Source organism: Salmo trutta, chromosome 27, assembly GCF_901001165.1.
Source record: "Salmo trutta chromosome 27, fSalTru1.1, whole genome shotgun sequence".
In the NCBI taxonomy this organism is placed as follows: Eukaryota; Metazoa; Chordata; class Actinopteri; order Salmoniformes; family Salmonidae; genus Salmo; species Salmo trutta.
Window position 1 is genome coordinate 9,973,499 of NC_042983.1, and position 19,190 is coordinate 9,992,688.

The window sequence follows — 19,190 nt, forward strand, 5'->3', positions numbered from 1 at the left end:
TGTCTACCATAAACTGCCTTCTAACATTGTTTTAGAGAACTTGTCAGTATGTCCAACTGGCCTCACAACCGCAGATCACGTGTAACCACGCCAGCGCAGGACCTCCACATCTGGCTTCTTCGCCTGCGGGATCATCTGAGACCAGCCACCTGGACAGCTGATGAATTTGAGGAGTATTTATGTCTGTAATAAAGACCTTTTGTGGGGAAAAACTGTCTGGCTCCCAAGTGGGTGGGTCTATGCCCTCCCAGGCCCACCCATGGCTGCTCCCCTGCCCAGTCATGTGACATCCATAGATTACGGCCTAATTACTTTATTTAAATTGACTGATTTCCTTATATGAACTGTAACTCAGTAAAATCATTGAAATTGTTCCATGTTGCGTTTATATTTTTGTTTAGTAAATAGGCTGTCACGACTTCTACTGAAGTTGATGCCCCTCCTTGTTCGGGTGGTGTTCGGCGGTCGACGTCACCGGCCTTCTAGCCACCATTGATCAGTTTTTCATTTTCCATTGGTTTTGTCTGGTCTCTTTACACACCTGTTTCATATCCCAGTAATTATATGTTGTGTATTTAACCCTCTGATTCCCCTCATTTCTGTTGGTGATTGTTTGTTTGTTATGTACGTGTTGTGTCTATATCGGTGTGCGACGGGTTATTGTTTTTCCCGGATTCTTTGCTATGTTGGTTTTGGAAATAAATATTCAATTTTTTTAAACCACTCTGTTTTCTCCTGCACCTGACTTCCCTGCCACCTACATACACGGACTATGACATAGGCTTACAATAATAACAATGACATACAATGATAATAATAAAAAGGATAAAAAACTATTTATTATAAATAATTGTATGTTTTATAATTGAATCCTACCTAAATAAGGAGTTGTACAGTACCCTGCATTCTTCTCATCTTAGTCCACTACAATATTAAAACATTTTATATTCCCCTCTTTTCACTATAAGCATACTCTTTTTCCTCTAACTTTGGTTTTACTTCAATGAAAAAGGCCTCCATCTTTGCAATCAACAGTGGCCTAGGCCAAGGCTCCTCTCTTGCTCTCTCCCTCTCCTCAAAAGCAGGCACATGTGCGCGTAAGGCGTGAGAAAATGGTGCTGAAGAGCAAATTCGAGGTGTCGGCTATGATAGACAACCTCTCCTGGGCAATATGGCCCGACACAATGTTATTTATCAGCTTTTTATTTTTTATCAGCCAAATGCCAGCAATTACCAGCTAAGGAAAACCCTGGAGCATTTTCCCATCAGACTTGTGTTTCCATCAAATTGACTTGTTGCAGAGAAAAGTCTGTGTGTAAATACGTAGTGCACATAAAATAAGACCCTCAATATTTATTGAAAGGAGCATCAACCTCATCACTGTGCACTTTCACCACCTTGTGAAGTTCATCATAATTGATTTAATCTGTAGCCTAATAAACTGCATGATTTCCCATGGAGTAGTGACATTTATCAGACACGTAGGCTACTTTACTCGCATTAAAAGGTTGGATGGAAACCTGGTTAATGTCAAGTCATTTTGAGGACGCTGGAATTATATTTTGGTCGATTGTGGACATGCCGACAGGAGACTTTTGAAGTAGCCTACTTGGATTAAAACATTGTGACTGGCTGTGTTTATGCCACATATAAAAAGTCATACATTTTAAAAGTGAAATGATAAATATTTAGGCTATATTGAAGTGTTAGGTTCTAGGTGTGCGAGGAATAGCCGCTCGGATTGGAGAGGAGGCAGAGCATGCGTTAAGCTTTCCTGAATAATTGGGTCTGCTGGGAGTATATGTGGCCACATTATTATAGGACGACTTGGGAGAATGATGTGCAACAGACAGCATATTCAGTATCAGAAGTAAAAATACAGCCAGACTGGCCTGCTACTGTGTCTTTCTAGACCTTATAAACTGTTGAGTGGACCCACAACTGGTCTGTTATTCAAATTCCATTTTCACTGCAGCCTAGAGTAGGCTATAGAATGTTGTTTTCACTTTTAAACAATAATGCAATTATTCATTGCATTGTGGTGTTGTAGGCTAGTCTAGGTAGAATAATTGAATTGTCCCTAAACAAGATCAATAGGGGAAATATTTTAGCTGTGTCTCATGTCTTCACTGTTCTTTCATGCGCAATGATGCACCTGGCCTCTCCACTGCCTATCAGCTACAGTGAGGGAAAAAAGTATTTGATCCCTGCTGATTCTGTACGTTTGCCCACTGACAAAGAAAGGATCAGTCTATAATTTTAATGGTAGGTTTATTTGAACAGTGAGAGACAGAATAACAACAAAAAAATCCAGAAAAATGCATTGTCAAAAATGTTATAAATTGATTTGCATTTTATTGAGGGAAATAAGTATTTGACCCCCTCTCAATCCGAAAGATTTCTGGCTCCCAGGTGTCTTTTATACAGGTAACGAGCTGAGATTAGGGGCACACTCTTAACCTGTTGGGGCAAGGGGGCAGTATTTGCACGGCCGGATAAAAAAGGAACCCGATTTAAACTGGTTACTACTCTTGCCCAGAAACGAGAATATGCATATAATTAGTTTCTAAAACTGTTTGAATGGTGTCTGTGAGTATAACAGAACTCATATGGCAGGCCAAAGAGAGAAGATTCCATACAGCAAGTGCCCTGTCTCACAATTTGTTGTCCTTCTGTTGCATCTCTATCGAAAATACAGCATCTGTGCTGTAACGTGACATTTTCTTAGGCTTCCATTGGCTCTCAGAAGGCGCCAGAAAGTGGAATGGGGTGTCTGCTGTCTCTGGGCGAAGAACCACAGGAGAATTTGTGAGTGGTCAGCCTGGGGACAGTGAGACTGAGAGGCGCATTTATGACAATTCTCAATTTTTTTCTTTCAGCCTTTGAATGAATACAACGTCGCCCGGTTGGAATATTATCGCTATTTTACGAGAAAAATAGCATAAAAAATTATTTTAAACAGCGTTTGACATGCTTCGAAGTACGGTAATGGAATATTTTGATTTTTTTTGTCACGAAATGCGCTCGCGCGTCACCCTTTGGATAGTGACCTGAACGCATTAAAAAAACGGAGCTATTTGAATATAACTATGGATTATTTGGAACCAAAACAACATTTGTTGTTGAAGTAGAAGTCCTGGGAGTGCATTCTGACGAAGAACAGCAAAGCTAATCCAATTTTTCTAATAGTAATTCTGAGTTTAGTGAGTCCCAAACTTGGTGGGTGTCAAAATAGCTAGCCGTGATGGCCGAGCTATGTACTCAGAATATTGCAAAATGTGCTTTCGCCGAAAAGCTATTTTAAAATCTGACACTGCGATTGCATAAAGGAGTTCTGTATCTATAATTCTTAAAATAATTGTTATGTATTTTGTGAACGTTTATCATGAGTAATTTAGTAAATTCACCGGAAGTTTTCGGTGGGTATGCTAGTTCTGCACATCACATGCTAATGTAAAAAGCTGTTTTTTGATATAAATATGAACTTGATTGAACAAAACATGCATGTATTGTATAACATAATGTCCTAGGAGTGTCATCTGATGAAGATCATCAAAGGTTAGTGCTGCATTTAGCTGTGGTTTTGGTTTTTGTGACATATATGCTTGCTTTGAAAATGGCTGTGTGATTATTTTTGGCAGGGTACTCTCCTGACATAATCTAATGTTTTGCTTTCGCTGTAAAGCCTTTTTGAAATCGGACAATGTGGTTAGATTGAGAGTCTTGTCTTTAAAATGGTGTAAAATAATCATATGTTTGAGAAATTGAAGTTATAGCATTTTTGAGGTATTTGTATTTTGCGCCACGCGATTCCACTGGCTGTTGACTAGGGTGGTCCACCTCGCCCAGGGAGGTTAAAGGGAGTGCTCCTAATCTCAGCTTGTTACCTGTATAAAAGACACCTGTCCACAGAAGCAATCAATCAATCAGATTCCAAACTCTCCACCATGGCCAAGACCAAAGAGCTCTCCAAGGATGTCAGGGACAAGATTGTAGACCTACACAAGGCTGGAATGGGCTACAAGCAGCTTGGTGAGAAGGTGACAACAGTTGGTGCTATTATTCGCAAATGGAAGAAACACAAAAAAACTGTCAATCTCCCTCGGCCTGGGGCTCCATGCAAGATCTCACCTCGTGGAGTTGCAATGATCATGAGAACGGTGAGGAATCAGCCCAGAACTACACAGGAGGATCTTGTCAATGATCTCAAGGCAGCTGGGAACATAGTCACCAAGAAAACAATTGGTAACACACTATGCCGTGAAGGACTGAAATCCTGCAGCGCCCGCAAGGTCCCCCTGCTCAAGAAAGCACATATACATGCCCGTCTGAAGTTTGCCAATGAACATCTGAATGATTCAGAGGACAACTGGGTGAAAGTGTTATGGTCAGATGAGACCAAAATTGAGCTCTTTGGCATCAACTCAACTCGCCGTGTTTGGAGGAGGAGGAATGCTGCCTATGACCGCAAGAACACCATCCCCACCGTCAAACATGGAGGTGGAAACATTATGCTTTGGGGGTGTTTTTCTGCTAAGGGGACAGGACAACTTCACTGCATCAAAGGGACGATGGACGGGGCCATGTACCGTCAAATCTTGGGTGAGAACCTCCTTCCCTTAGCCAGGGCACTGAAAATGGGTCGTGGATGGGTATTCCAGCATGACAATGACCCAAAACACACAGCCAAGGCAACAAAGGAGTGGCTCAAGAAGAAGCACATTAAGGTCCTGGAGTGGCTTAGCCAGTCTCCAGATCTTAATCACATAGAAAATCTGTGGAGGGAGCTGAAGGTTCGAGTTGCCAAACGTCAGCCTCGAAACCTTAATGACTTGGAGAAGATCTGCAAAGAGGAGTGGGACAAAACCCCTCCTGAGATGTGTGCAAACCTGGTGGCCAACTACAAGAAACATTTGACCTCTGTGATTGCCAACAAGGGTTTTGCCACCAAGCACTAAGTCATGTTTTGCAGAGGGGTCAAATACTTATTTCCCTCATTAAAATGCAAATCATTTTATAACATTTTTTACATGCGTTTTTCTGGATTTTTTTGTTGTTATTCTGTCTCTCACTGTTCAAATAAACCTACCATTAAAATTATAGACTGATCCTTTCTTTGTCAGTGGGCAAACGTACAAAATCAGCAGGGGATCAAATACTTTTTTCCCTCACTGTATTCCTATTTGTTCCTGTCGATTCATATAAAACATTGATGCAGATTTAAATGTTTTTATTTGTGTTATGATTGCTAGTTGGCCTATTTCAGATCTGGACAAATATCCACCTACCACTATTGTCACTATGAATTTTGGATAGAGGGCAGGATAGACCGTTAGACTGTTAGAATATGCTGACCTGTGGTATAGTAAATATTTGCACACGGAAAAGCACAATGCATATGGGAAGTACCAAAACACCTTCCTTTCTATTGGGGAGGCGCATGCAAGCGGATGAGGAAATGTGTCTATGATGGAATAAATTATATAGTAAAACCTCCAAAGGAGCAAATGTAAACCAGGGAAAAACACACTACCCTCCCCTGTGCCCAATAGAAAAAATACACAACCCTCCCCTATTTTGGACCCCCCCCCCCCCCCCCCCAGTAAATTGTGATCTGTCCCTAATCCATCCACTGGGTGAATGTTCCCAATGTGAATTAACAAGAGACAGGACATTTTCAAGCACATTTAGATGTCCCAATGTCTCTTTAAAGGCCAGCTCTAGTATCAGTTCCACTCAAGTTCTCTACCTCATATCTCAATTCACTCAGTAGCATTTCTCTCTTATCCCAGTTCAGACCCAGTTCCTTTCATGTTATCATTATTCCTAGTCTCCTAACATACATGTGAAAGGTGTCAATCCCAGTCCTCAACCAGTAGCCTACCTCCCAGTGTGTGCCAGCTCCTCTCCCAGTTCGTGAGCCACTGGCATCTCCTCATCCTCAGCGTGGCCTCCACTTCCTCCCGCCGTACCGTTCGGCTGACCCAGCTCATTCAGAGAGTACACTGACTTCCTGTAAACAGAGGGAATACACACGGGAAGAGAGGGAAGGGAAGTGTTGATGACAGAAATACTGAGAAGGACCTCATATCTGGGTCTTGGAGGTGACTTTTTAAAAGTGTGGGGAAATGATTAGGTAATGGAACTAACCTAGATTAAACTAGATTATAAAACCTAAATAATGACTCCAACCTCTTGTCAGCCGTGGGCACCTTCTTAGGTGGCTCGATACGGATTTTGGGGTCCCACTCGCCGGGCGGCAGCACGATCACCTCATCCAAGAACTCATCTATACCTGCAATCAGATCCTCTCGATCTCTAGCCTTGTACGCCACATCACTAAAGAGCTGGGGGACAACGTATCTGATATTAGGACCTGTCTTGTCCCCTCATAAAGTAATGGGATGCCAACCCTGGGAACTATTCCTAACATATGACCGTGGTGGGACTCTGTTCAAAACACCTGTCTTTTATGGTGAAATAACAGTCTGTTGACTGTCTGACATTGAATGTTTTTTTCCCATGATAGTGACAGGAGAGGCTGACCGTTACCAACAGCAAACCATGGTGGCCTCATTATCAGTATGTGAAGTCCACACATTTTTGCCTGACTCAAGTTGCCTAGACAATCAAGCCTGTATTTCCATGTCATCTGCATTCAAGAACAAAAGGAAACAATGATAGACACTTACGTCATCCACCATTAGAGTAGCTATGGCTCGACCGATCTGATTATAGGACTTGGCTTTTCCTGTGGGCCCCAACAGAATAAACAGGAACCTGTGGTAGTGTGGGGAAAAAGGTACCTCAACAACAGCTCACAAAATGTCAAAAGATGTGCTCGCTTGGGCATAAGAACAGACGCAAAGGAGAAAGTAAGGCAGCAATTATTTACAGTATGTGTGTTCAACTAAGGTTAGGTTAGCTAGTGTGGATAAAATAGACACCTCAAAAATGGTTTAGGGCCCACAAAATACATTTGCATGGGTATAAGAACAGATACGGAGAAAAAGACGAGAGACAGAAAAAAAGAGAGAGAGCGAGAGAAACACACAGATAGACAGACAGAGAGGAGTAAGGGGTAATATGAATAGACATGGTAATGTATCAGACAGGCAGGCAGACAGCCATTACCTGGTGGGCACAGGAACCTCTGTAAGTCCTCCCAGAGTGGTGGCCTGTGCCAGGCGGACAAAGGCTACAAAGGGTTTATCCAGGAAGTCCACCTCACCCACTAGCACATTTGATGCCTCAGCATCTCTAGGGATCTTTTTCATGAACTTATTCCTTAGCTATGGAGGGAGGGAGGGAGGGAGTCAAAAGTAGTTGATACATCATGGCATATACTGTATGGTATGGACACTGGACTTCTTGTCAGCTTAACTGACAAAACAAATCTGAGGTGAAATTGCAACATATTTTCAAGTTCAAGTCCTAGTTTTTTTATATACCCACATAAATATCACTATATGACACTAATAAATTATTCAAATATGACAGTGAAACCATACAATATGTGCATATAATAGATTTCTCCTTCTTGACATTGTCATTGTGTTCTAACAATGCCTTTAGGCTTCTATCTATCCACTCAATGATCTGTTTGAAAAACATAATTACATTTCACCTCACTACTCTTCTGGCAGCATATGTTTTTGCTGGATAACAAAACCGGTCTCTGAGCGTCAATTCGAATGAATGTAAAAAAAATAATCAAAAGTCCAATGTAGCCTGGAACTTGAATGCGTGAAAGAAACGTGGCCAACGGTATCACTAGCACACTGGTACATGATTTACTGTATGTATGTATGTATGTATGTATGCCCCTACGTGTAGTATAAACCACTCAACCATAGACTAAACAGTGAGGGCAGTTTAAAAACATTGGGATAGCCTGGAAGCCAATCTGTTTTTGCTTTACGCTAGCCAAATAGATGCAGAAACAGTCAAGTACCCAGAGATGTATTAATTCACATATCTACTGAGTTAAACCCAACGTATTTGTCCAGAACATTATCTCAAGACAATTATTTGGGCATAAAATTGTCAAAGAGGAATCTGTTTCAACCCAATGCTTAGCACAACACGCCTGACCCATCCTCCATCATTCACAGCATAATAACCCTGCTAACAATGGAATTCTCCTGGATTTAAATTCTTCTTTTAAATCACCCTTAGAAAAGACTGAATTGTGAAGCAGCCTGCTCCCAACTGCTCTGTGACACCAACACTAAAACGAACCCAATCAAATATTTTATGAGAATTATAACAATGCTGACTCTCATCAGTCTCCCATGGCAACAGTGAAATACAACTGCAATACAAATCCTCTGCAGCATACAGCTGCTTGCCAAACTTAATTAAAATGTACATTTAAAATTCAGCACATTTACTGGTTAAATGGATATTGAAAATTCGGCTCAAACACATACTGTATGTATACATAAACTCAACACGTTTTGCCATTGCTAAAGAAGGAATATGAATTCCTACAAACACTCTGGTTGCAATTCAATCAAACATCGTTGCGGAAAACTAATATAATTTCTGCACAGAGGAAGTGCACATTTTAAGTAATGTAACTACCCTAAATTAACTTAGATTAGAAAACCTAAATTATATTATGACAATAATTCTGTAAAACCTGCAGTTTCGCTCTGCAAGGATGTTTGATTGAATTGAGCCTGCTGAGTTGTAATGTTGTATTAGTCGGTCACCTGGTCTGTGCTCAGAGTGTCTGCAATGTCATTCATACTCCTACTATGGGCATGACCTGTAAAGCAACACAATGCATGTGAACAATTGATCATATCAATGTTGAGGATATGGAGAGTGTTCTATGTATCAAAGACACATGTGAGTTTTTCTTCTTCAAATGAAATGAAATCATGACCTGAAGAGGATTAAATATTATCACTTCCCCTCAGGATTTTTTAACAAGGAGATGCTGCTGAGCATGGCCGGGGGGAGGCCAGGAGGGGTCAGTGCCCCCCTTTGGACTCTGAGATTTTTTCATTTTTTAACACCTGTAACTGCAATTTCCTGCAATCTAGAGCAAAAGATGTAAAAAAAAATACAGCACCAGTCAAAAGTTTGGACACACTTACTCATTCAAGGTTTTTCTTTATTTTTACTATTTTCTACATTGTAGAATAATAGTGAAGACATCAAAACTATGAAATAACACACATGGAATCATGTTGTAACCAAAATAATTGTTAAACAAATCAAAATATCTGTTATATTTCAGATTCTTCAAAGTAGCCACACTTTGCCTTGATGACAGCTTTGCACACTCTTGGCATTCTCTCAACCAGCTTCACCTGGAATGCTTTTCCAACAGTCTTGAAGGAGTTCCCACATATGCTGAGCACTTGTTGGCTGCTTTTCCTTCACTCTGCGGTCCAACTCATCCCAAACCATATCAATTGGGTTTAGGTCGGGTGATTGCGGAGGCCAGGTGATCTGATGCGGCACTCTATCACTCTCCTTCTTGGTCAATATGCCCTTACAAAGTCTGGAGGTGTGATTTGGGTCATTGTCCTGTTGAAAAACAAATGATAGTCCAACTAAGCGCAAACCAGATGGGATGACGTATCGCTGCAGAATGCTGTGGTAGCCATGCTGGTTAAGTGTGCCTTAAATTCTAAATAAATCACTGACAGTGTCACCAGCAAAGCACCCCCACACCATCACACCTCCTCCTCCATGCTTCACAGTGGGAATCACACATGCGGAGATCATCCTACTCCGCCTCTCACAAAGACACGGCGGTTGGAACCAAATATCTCAAATTTGGACTCCTATGACCAAAGGACAGATTTCCACCGATCTAATGGCCATTGATCGTGTTTCTTGGCCCAAGCAAGTCTCTTCTTATTATTGGTGTCCTTTAGTAGTGGATTCTTTGCAGCAATTTGAACATGAAGGTCTGATTCACACAGTCTCCTCTGAACAGTTGATGTTGAGATGTGTCTGTTACTTGAACTCTGTGAAGCGTTTATTTGGGCTGCAATCTGAGGTGCAGTTATTCTAATGAACTTATCCTCTGCAGCAGAGGTAACTCTGGGTCTTCCTTTCCTGTGGCGTTCCTCATGAGAGCCAGTTACATCATAGCGCTTGATGTTTTTTCCGACTGCACTAGAAGAAACTGTCAAAGTTCTTGAAATTTTCCGCATTGACTGACCTTCATGTCTTAAAGTAATGATGGACTGTCATTTCTCTTTGCTTATTTCAGCTGTTCTTGCCATAATATGGACTTGGTCTTTACCAAATAGGGCTATCTATTTGTGTGTTGTTGTGTTGTGACAATCTTGTCACAACACAACTGATTGGCTCAAACGCATTAAGGAAAGAAATTCCGCAAATTAACTTTTAACAAGGCACACCTGTTAATTGAAATGCATTCCAGGTGACTACTTCATGAAGCTGGTTAAGAGAATGCCAAGAATGTGCAAAGCTGTCATCAAGGCAAAGGGTGGCTACTTTGAAGAATATAAAATATAACAGATATTTTGATTTGTTTAACACGTTCTTGGATACTACTTGATTCCGTGTTATTTCATAGTTTTGATGTCTTCACTATTATTCTACAATGTAGAAAATAGTAAAAATAAAGAAAAACCCTTGAATAAGTAGGTGTGTCCAAACTTTTGACTGGTACTGTATATTTTTTACTTCTTTTACATAGTGCGCAGCGCCTCTCTTACATTATTTGGGGAGAACCCTGTAGTATTCTATATCGCTTCAACACAAATCTAAAAAGAGAGCGGCAAATAATTTGATATTTAAAGCTGCAATATGTCACTTTTTGGGTGACCGAAGAATTCACATAGAAATGTATGTTCTAGATCTGTCATTCTCATTGAAAGCACGTTTCTATATGCTATATGCTTCCCATTCTTAAGTTTTGTTTTTGTGTCTTTCACTTTTGGTTTAGTACACCAGCTTGAAACAGGTCAAAATACAATATTTTCTGTTATGGAAAATATATTTCATAGTGTTTAGATGGTACAATGATTCTCTACACTATACTTGCTTGTTTTGTCATATAAACTGAAATTAAGCAAACTATTAGAATTTTAGCAACTAGGAAATGGAGGAGCGATTTCTGCAGAGTGCATCTTTAAGAGCGGTACAGGAAGAGAGTGTGAAAGAAAGAGAAGAAGAAACAGACAGGCTCTAGAGAGACGATGAGAGAGAGACTCACGCAGACGACCGTAGCCTCCTGATTTCATGCGGAGGTCCTCTGTGGAGCGGTTGAATGCGGCCGCTGCACCTGGACTACGAGCTGAGGAGGAAATTCAAGTAAGAAAGACAGGAGACTGTTTAAGGAGATAGACTATATGGGGATAAAGTTTATTTAATTCAATTGAATAAAACTGAGAGGACTGCATACATTTTTTGTTGTTGATCATTTGCAATTAAAGAAAGTGTAAGAAAGCCTGTGCAGTGGGCATAATATATATATATTTATGTGTATAAGTAGGCTACAAATGTAAAACATTGGAAGTACTATAATGTGTATAGGGATACCGATGGCCATTCTTGACCATAGAGCAGAGGGACACTCACGGGCACCACCGCCGCTGGCCTTGCCCATGTCAGCCAGAGAGCGGTGGATGGGCTTTTTGGTCTGGTGCCTGTGCTTCCTCAGGAGGACAAAGCTGATCTTCTCTCTCAGGTCAGGAGACAACATGCCCTCGTCTATCTGCCGCTCAATGATTTCATCTGCAGGAGAACGTTGTCTTAGTACTGTTTGTAGTATCACTCACAATCAACAGTTAATTTCCTTGTTGGTACCATAACGCCTTTCCTGTCAACTACTGGATGCTGCTAGCATCACTGAAATACACTGCACACACTAGGCTAACTGTTCTTAGAAGGGATAAAAACTCTGCTTGTCATTTGTGACAGAGACTTGAAATTGTTAACAGTACTATCTCTAAGCATTAGGTAAGAATCACACAACACTTATTTGGCATGCATTAGCGCTCTGTAAAGGGGAATTTGTGATGCTCACCAACTATCTGAGGCAGTGAGTATCCCTCCAGATCCAGCACCACAGTGCCAGTCTGTAGACAGGTCCTGAGCTCAAACAGACTGTGCAGGGACAGGGTGGACACATGGGGCTTGCTCCACCTCTCTCCTCCGTCCTCCACCTTCTCCTCAAACTTCACCCACCTGGACCCCAGTACAGGGACAGAAAGAGGGCATGAGTTGGAAGGGACAAATCACTCACGTCGAAACTGGTATGATGTAAACACTGACTGCTTGTCTTGGGAATGACACATGTTAACAATCAGACATTCATTCATCATGCATGGCATAATAAACATGAAATGCGTGACAAAATTGGTAGGTTCTGGAATGACATCCGTCTATGCTAAAGGAATGGGATCATTTGTTCTATGAAATGCATTTTTGGTATCACCATACGCACGTTAAAATATAAATGAGCCTACACTACAGGTGACTCAGAAGTTCATAGCTATAACTATAACATAGACCGTCAACTTCTTGGCATGAACTTGACAGACTTGATATCAAGGCTGGCTTTTACCGTATGTTTCTATTATGTTTCTGTATGTCTGTGTGTGTGTAATCTATGGGTCAGAAGTCACCTAGCAGACTCTTTCCACTCCAGCTCATCTCCGTCCTGCTGCAGCGTGTCCATCTCAGTGAAGAGGGTGGGGTTGGGCATGTCATCATCCTCTCCCAGGATATAGCGGAGACGCTCCGCTGCAGGGGACACTGGGACAAACACACACACACGTCAGACATCATCACTGCTTGACAGACTCATATTTACTCTGGAGATTTTTTGACTTTTATGGATCTGAAATAGAAACATGCTTAATCTCTTCCCTGTGAGCCCACTTATTAAGCGGGGAGTTTCAAGCAATGGTGCAGCAACAGATGGTGATGATTACATTTCCTAATATTTAAAAGGTCAAGCTGAATATTTGCATTTTTACTGGGTTGTAATATTTCCTCACAGACAGGGATGAAGGGATGGTAAACTGAAAAATGAAGCGGATCAATTGTATCAGCAAGTGTGAAAACTTGTCGTTCAGTCTTACCCTTCACTTCAATGGCAATGATCTGATCTTGAGCTTGACAGCATTTCTATCAATCCTACAGGAACATCTGTGACCAGAGGGCTTGATCTCTACCACGAGGTGTCAATGCTTAGGCGAACTCAGCAACCTGACATACAGTGCCTTCAGAAAGTATTCAAATACCCTTTACTTATTCCACATTTTGTTGTGTTACAGCCTAAATTAAAAATGGATTACATTGATTTTTTTCCTCACCCATCTACACACATTACCCCGTAATGAAATGTTAGCACATTTATTGAAAATGAAATACAGAAATATGTAATTTACGTAAGTGTTAGAGCCATTTCCATGTTAGAGACTTATTTGGGTTGATTTATGAAAGATATAGAAATCTATTGAGAATGCATATTATTGTAGAGGAATGTCTCTAAACTGTTCATTATGTTAAATGCAGTATGTATATTAGAAGCCTTTTATGGATGTTATTGTGACACCAGGTGGACACCTATGGTTTACCTGTAAGAATAGAGAATGAGGGGTTATGGGTAAAAATGGTGTCAGTAACTCATGAGGACAGGTTTTTGCGCTTGATGGAAGACACCTAGTAGAGCGAAAGTTTTCTACTTATGTAGTAACTAAGGTTCCAGATGATAAAATGCCACATCTATGGAAACCCATAAGTATTTAGGTGTTTATAGAAGTGGCAATTTAGAATAATGAACCCTAGCCACTACATGTCAATATATTTGGCAGCAATTACAGCTGTGCTTCTTTCTGGTTAAGTCTCTATGAGCTTTGCACACCTGGATTGTACAATATTTGCACATTATTCTTTAATAATTCTTCAAGATCTGTGAAGTTGGTTGTTGATCATTGCTAGACAGGCATTTTCAAGTCTTGCCATTGATTTTCAAGCCGATTTAAGTCAAAACTGTAACTAGGCCACTCAAGAATAGGGCTGTTGCAGTGACAGTATTACCATCACACCCGGAGTCATGACCGCAGTAAAATTCTACGTGAGTTAAGGTAATTTCTTACGCACTCAGGACATGCATGCGTAGCACCCTAACCACCATCAGGTTGTTAATGGCCTGGTACTCAGGGCTCTATTGTCCCTCTAACCACTCTGACATCAATGCAAAAGTATCATGCTTTAAAAACTCACCTCACTGTGATGATCAATTTGAAGAAAGTTCGAAAGCAGGTTGAAACTGAGTGAAAAACATGGTCGTTGCGGATGTTGTTTCAACGTCTAACACAACGAAACGAAATGGACAGCGCTTTCTAAGGTGATGATTAATTAAATACACCGTATGCACAGCCTATTGGAGCTTATGCATATGCATAGACTTGTGAGCCCAAGCACGAAAGAAAAACGTGAATTCAAAGTATTACTGTGATGCTGTTACACAATACATAACCTACAACATATTACGCATAGCAGAAAAGCATACAACAACACTGATTTAAGATGTCTTTGCTACAAACTTGGTCTAGCCTTTACTCCAAAAGTAAACAAATTTGAGTATTCGCCTTTGTGTGTGTGGACTGTATTATTATGCACATTGGATGGATTGGTTACCTTACGCTATACTCCAACATTTATATCCACGAGTCTGGGAGAGAACAGCCAGCCCCTGTTAGTTCATTGATCGTGTAGGGCGCCTTACAATGACCAATTATAGTGAATTTGATTTTGAATAGCCTAATAGGGAAATGTGTATATTTTCATAATTAATAGGCGGACACCTTTAGCCACAGAATATCTCACCACCGTGCGTTTTCATCTCCTCCTCTCTCTCCTTTACATTATTCCTTCGCTCTCTCTCTCTTTTATTCCTTTCACGAGCACGCAGAGGGGCAGTCAACAGTGTAGTGAAATATTTTCATTGCGAAAACATGTTACTATCGATGTTCCCGAACAGATTTCACTTGGTTTCCCAAATTAAGCTGCAAATTAAGCTGCAGGAACAGGGTTGGAGAGCCAATGGCATACAGAGTTTGGGCGGAATATCACCTCTCGCACAGCCAGAGCACGCTCATGTGTGAAGTGAAATAAGTGTTGTTATATTTATCAGCTGCTCATATATAGCTCCGCTATAAAACCGAAGTAGCCTATCTGGCATCATAGAAAAACGGACCGTCGGGAAAGCGCGCGGCCTCCATTTGATGTTGGAGTGCATACAGATGAAATATTTCCGCCCCTGCTCCTGCCCATTTGATAATGGGCCATTCTAAATCTAAACTAATTTGACATATTAGCAAAGACAAGATTCAATTCAGAATAGTCTGATGGGTGAAAATATGGTCACTTGATGAGAGAACAGCTGTGCAGCCTGAAGCAAGGAACAAAGCACAAGCTTTTTTTCTGACTTTCTCAAATTATCAATAGCCCATAGTCGCATCATGCAGCCCATATATGTTTTGTTTTTCACAACTAACGTTGCCAAATAACTCTAAATATATAGTGCATTCGGAAACTATCGACACACAATACCCCATAATAACAAAGCAAAAAAATGGTTTATAGACATTTTTGCAACTGTATAAAAAAACGGAAATGTAACATTTACATAAGTATTCAGACCCTTTATGCAGTACTTTCTTGTATATTCCAGGTCAAATTAGCTGGCAACAGCAAGCTAGCTAAATTGCCATAATGTTTCATGCTTTTCGACCTGTCCCCAAATAAATATAATTGGTTCAGAGTTTGTTTTGATATTTCAACCTGCGTGTTGTGATCGCGTTTGGTTTGGGGGGACAAAATACATTTGCGCACGATGGCGCGCACACACACGCGCACATCCGGTTTGGGCATGGTGTAACTTCAATGTTGATGATCTATCCTCAGTTTTCTCCTAGCACATCCATTAAACTCTGTAACTGTTTTAAAATCACCATTGGCCTCATGGTGAAATCCCTGAGCAGTTTCCTTCCTCTCTGGCAAATGAGTTAGTAGGGATGCCTGTATCTTTGTAGTGACTGGGTGTATTGATACTGTCATGTCCTGACCAGTAAAAGGGGTTATTTGTCATTGTAGTTTGGTCAGGGCGTGGCAGGGGGTGTTTGTTTTGTGTGTTTCGGTGTTTTTGGTTTAGGTTCTATATTTTCTATTTCTATGTGTTTATCTAGTTTTCTATTTCTATGTTGGGTTTTTGGCAATGACCTCCAATTAGAGGCAGCTGGTTGTCGTTGTCTCTAATTGGAGGCCATATTTAGTTGGGTTTGTTTTCACTTGTGTTTTGTGGGTGGTTATTTTCTGTATAGCCTGTGAGCCTTATGGAACTGTTTTCACCGTCTGTTTATTTTGTTTGTTTTCTTTAATAAACTAAGAAGATGAGCACTTTACCCGCTGCGCCTTGGTCCAATACTTACGACGCCTATGACAGATACACCATCCAAAGTGTAATTAATAATTTCATCGTGCTCAAAGGGATATTCAATGTCTGCTCCTTTTTATTTTACCCATCTACATTTATTGCTTCCAGGGCCCACCAGTGTAACTGCTAAACTGCATGCTGACTGTACTGCATGATTGTAGCGGGTTTACTAATGCGTTAGTTCTAGTAGCTATGTTGACTATGACGTTTGCTAATATGGTGACAACGATGTAGGCTGTGTGTAGCGGTTAACGATTATGATATGAAGGTTTGGCTTGGAAAGTTTTTTTTCACCTGGTCACTGACAGCTGAGGTGTTGTGCACTGAAGTCCACAAGTGAAGGGAAAAGGAGAGAGGAGGAGAGCAGGTAGATATCAGAAGGAATTATATAACAATTAAAGGGATCATGTTGTTTGCATGTGGCTGCTATGAAAGTGAACTGTGTTTGCGTGTGATCAGGGGTGTATTCATTCTGCAGATTCTGTTAAAACGTTTCTTAAACGGAAGCAAACTGAACGAAACGGGGATAAACATACCTGAATTTGTCCAATTGAAAATCTAATTTGAACGGGATGATTAGACCGTTCAATGAATGATTAGACCCTAGATCAGCTAGATGCAGGCAAGAGTGTGCAATGCGGTATTGAATCTGTCAACTTGATTACTCAAATTTCACTCGACTTGTGCACCTACATTGTAAACTTTCATTCATATGCTAGATTGTAGCAACCTCTTGATGGGTATCGGGAAAATTCAAGTATCATGTAGTAGCCTAAACCTACTGATGTTACATTGAGCTGGGTGAATGGAAAAGGAATGACAGTCCAATATGCTGTAATAGAAATAAGGCCATGCTCATGAATTAAAAGAAAATCTTAAACGGCACCAACCGCCACTGATATATACATATAACTAGGAATAGAGTGACTAGGTAGCAGGATAAATGAAAAACATTAGCAGCAGCATATGTGATGAGTCATAAAAGTGGGGGTCTCTACCTTCTTGCCCTTTGTGCTATTGTCTGTGCCCAATAATGTTTGTACCCTGTTTTGTGCTGCTATCATGTTGTGCTGCTGCCATGTTCTGTTGCTACCATGTTGTTGTCATGTTGTATTGCTACCATGCTGTGTTGTCATGTGTTGCTGCCATGCTATGTTGTTGTCTTAGGTCTCTCTTTATGTAGTGTTGTGTTTTCTCTCTTGTCGTGATGTGTGTTTTGTCTTATATTTTAATTTAATTACATTTTTAATCCCAACTCCCGTCCCCGCAGGAGGCCTTTTGCCTTTTGGTAGGCCGTCATTGTAAATTAGAATTTGTTCTTAACTAACTTGCCTAGTTAAGTAAAGGTTAAATAAAAAAACATATAAAAAAATATAAAATAGTAGTTTAATTCACACAAGGGAGATTGGGGACATCAAAGGGTCTAGTTCTTAAAACGTTTCTTTATTTCCCAAAATTATTTTACTTTTCTTTATTTAAGGTTTCTAAGCTTTCATTGAGGGGTGGCAGGTAGCGTAGTGGTTAGAGCATTGGGCCAGTAACCAAAAAGTTGCTAGATAAAATCCCTGAGCTAATAAGGTAAAAATCTGTTGTTCTGCCTCTGAACCCACTGTTTCTAGGCCGTCATTGTAAATAAGAATTTGTTCTTAACTGACTTGCCTAGTTAAATAAAATGTAATCTCCTAACACTTTATTGTCCTGAAGGTCTTCGTATTTCCTCTCTCAAATATTCAAACTTAGTGTTCCTATTATTATTGTATGTATAATAGCCCTCTGCTAAGATTGCAGCTGTGTAGGTGCCCTCTTAAATCAGCTAACAAGCTGACTGAAAACAACAACTGTGTATTCAAGCTATTGTGCTGCATTGAACTCAATTACACCACATTGAGCAATGTGGACATCCTCACAAAGTAAAAACTACCTCAATTCCATTGAACTAGGTGAGTGTTCTGGGTAAGGAATGCAATTCCAACTCCACCTGATTTATTTTATATTTTATTCTCTCTATTTTGGTTACTGTAAGAGTAACAGATCCACTCACCCAAACAAGACAACATATGCAGTTTTCTCAAGGGAGATAACATCTGGCTAGCGTTGTTATGATGCACTCAGCGTCACTGGAGTGTGATGTGACTCATTTGTGGAGTGAATGGAATGGTATCAAGCAAATGGAAACCATGTGTTTGATGTGATCAAAGCCTTTGTTCATTTCTAATGTGATGTGTGATTAGACATACAGACATTTCCATGTAAAAGTACCTAAGAGCACCAACGTGAAGGTCATAGGAGCATGTCAAATTGGGTGTCAAATGAAAAAGCTAATAGTCTATATTTTTGAGAAAGCAAGGCATACATAACTCTTTCAACTATTTTCCATCCTAAAAATTTGAAATGAACAAAGGCTTTGATTTCTGGTAAAACAGATGGAAAAGGGGTCTTAGAAAACAACTAATATCAACACTTATATTTAGTTTTGGATACATTTTCTGCCTTCTGTAAGTTTAACAAACATTGCCGTGTGCCTTAAAATTCCGTTACCAGAAACCCACATTTCTTTATGATATTGTCTGATTTCTCTCCTTCATGAGAAAGAAGGATAATGAAAGTTCACAGAAGTACCAAGTAAAGGTAGACATATTAATTAGTTAGTGCTTTTACTGACATAAATTGTGTTTATGAACTATTAAGTGATTAAAACAAATTGGTAACGGAATTTTTTGCAATTGAATTGGCTACAATGGAAAAT

At 40.3% G+C, this 19,190-nt stretch overlaps 1 protein-coding gene across 1 annotated transcript in view; it reads right to left on the reverse strand.

Annotated features, from left to right (window-relative positions):
• LOC115164277 (electrogenic sodium bicarbonate cotransporter 4-like) overlaps nucleotides 1-13,214 on the reverse strand; it is a 39,513-nt gene extending 26,299 nt beyond the window's left edge. Inside the window, exons 1-10 of the mRNA XM_029716589.1 lie at nucleotides 13,083-13,214; nucleotides 12,624-12,753; nucleotides 12,023-12,183; nucleotides 11,575-11,730; nucleotides 11,210-11,290; nucleotides 8,718-8,773; nucleotides 7,135-7,292; nucleotides 6,693-6,780; nucleotides 6,193-6,347; nucleotides 5,885-6,013 (exon numbers count right to left, since the gene is read on the reverse strand). Coding sequence (XP_029572449.1) covers nucleotides 5,885-6,013; nucleotides 6,193-6,347; nucleotides 6,693-6,780; nucleotides 7,135-7,292; nucleotides 8,718-8,773; nucleotides 11,210-11,290; nucleotides 11,575-11,730; nucleotides 12,023-12,183; nucleotides 12,624-12,703 — 1,064 coding nt within the window. The 5' untranslated portion in view covers nucleotides 12,704-12,753; nucleotides 13,083-13,214. The remainder of the gene's footprint in view (nucleotides 1-5,884; nucleotides 6,014-6,192; nucleotides 6,348-6,692; nucleotides 6,781-7,134; nucleotides 7,293-8,717; nucleotides 8,774-11,209; nucleotides 11,291-11,574; nucleotides 11,731-12,022; nucleotides 12,184-12,623; nucleotides 12,754-13,082) is intronic.
• Nucleotides 13,215-19,190: the final 5,976 nt, after the last annotated feature.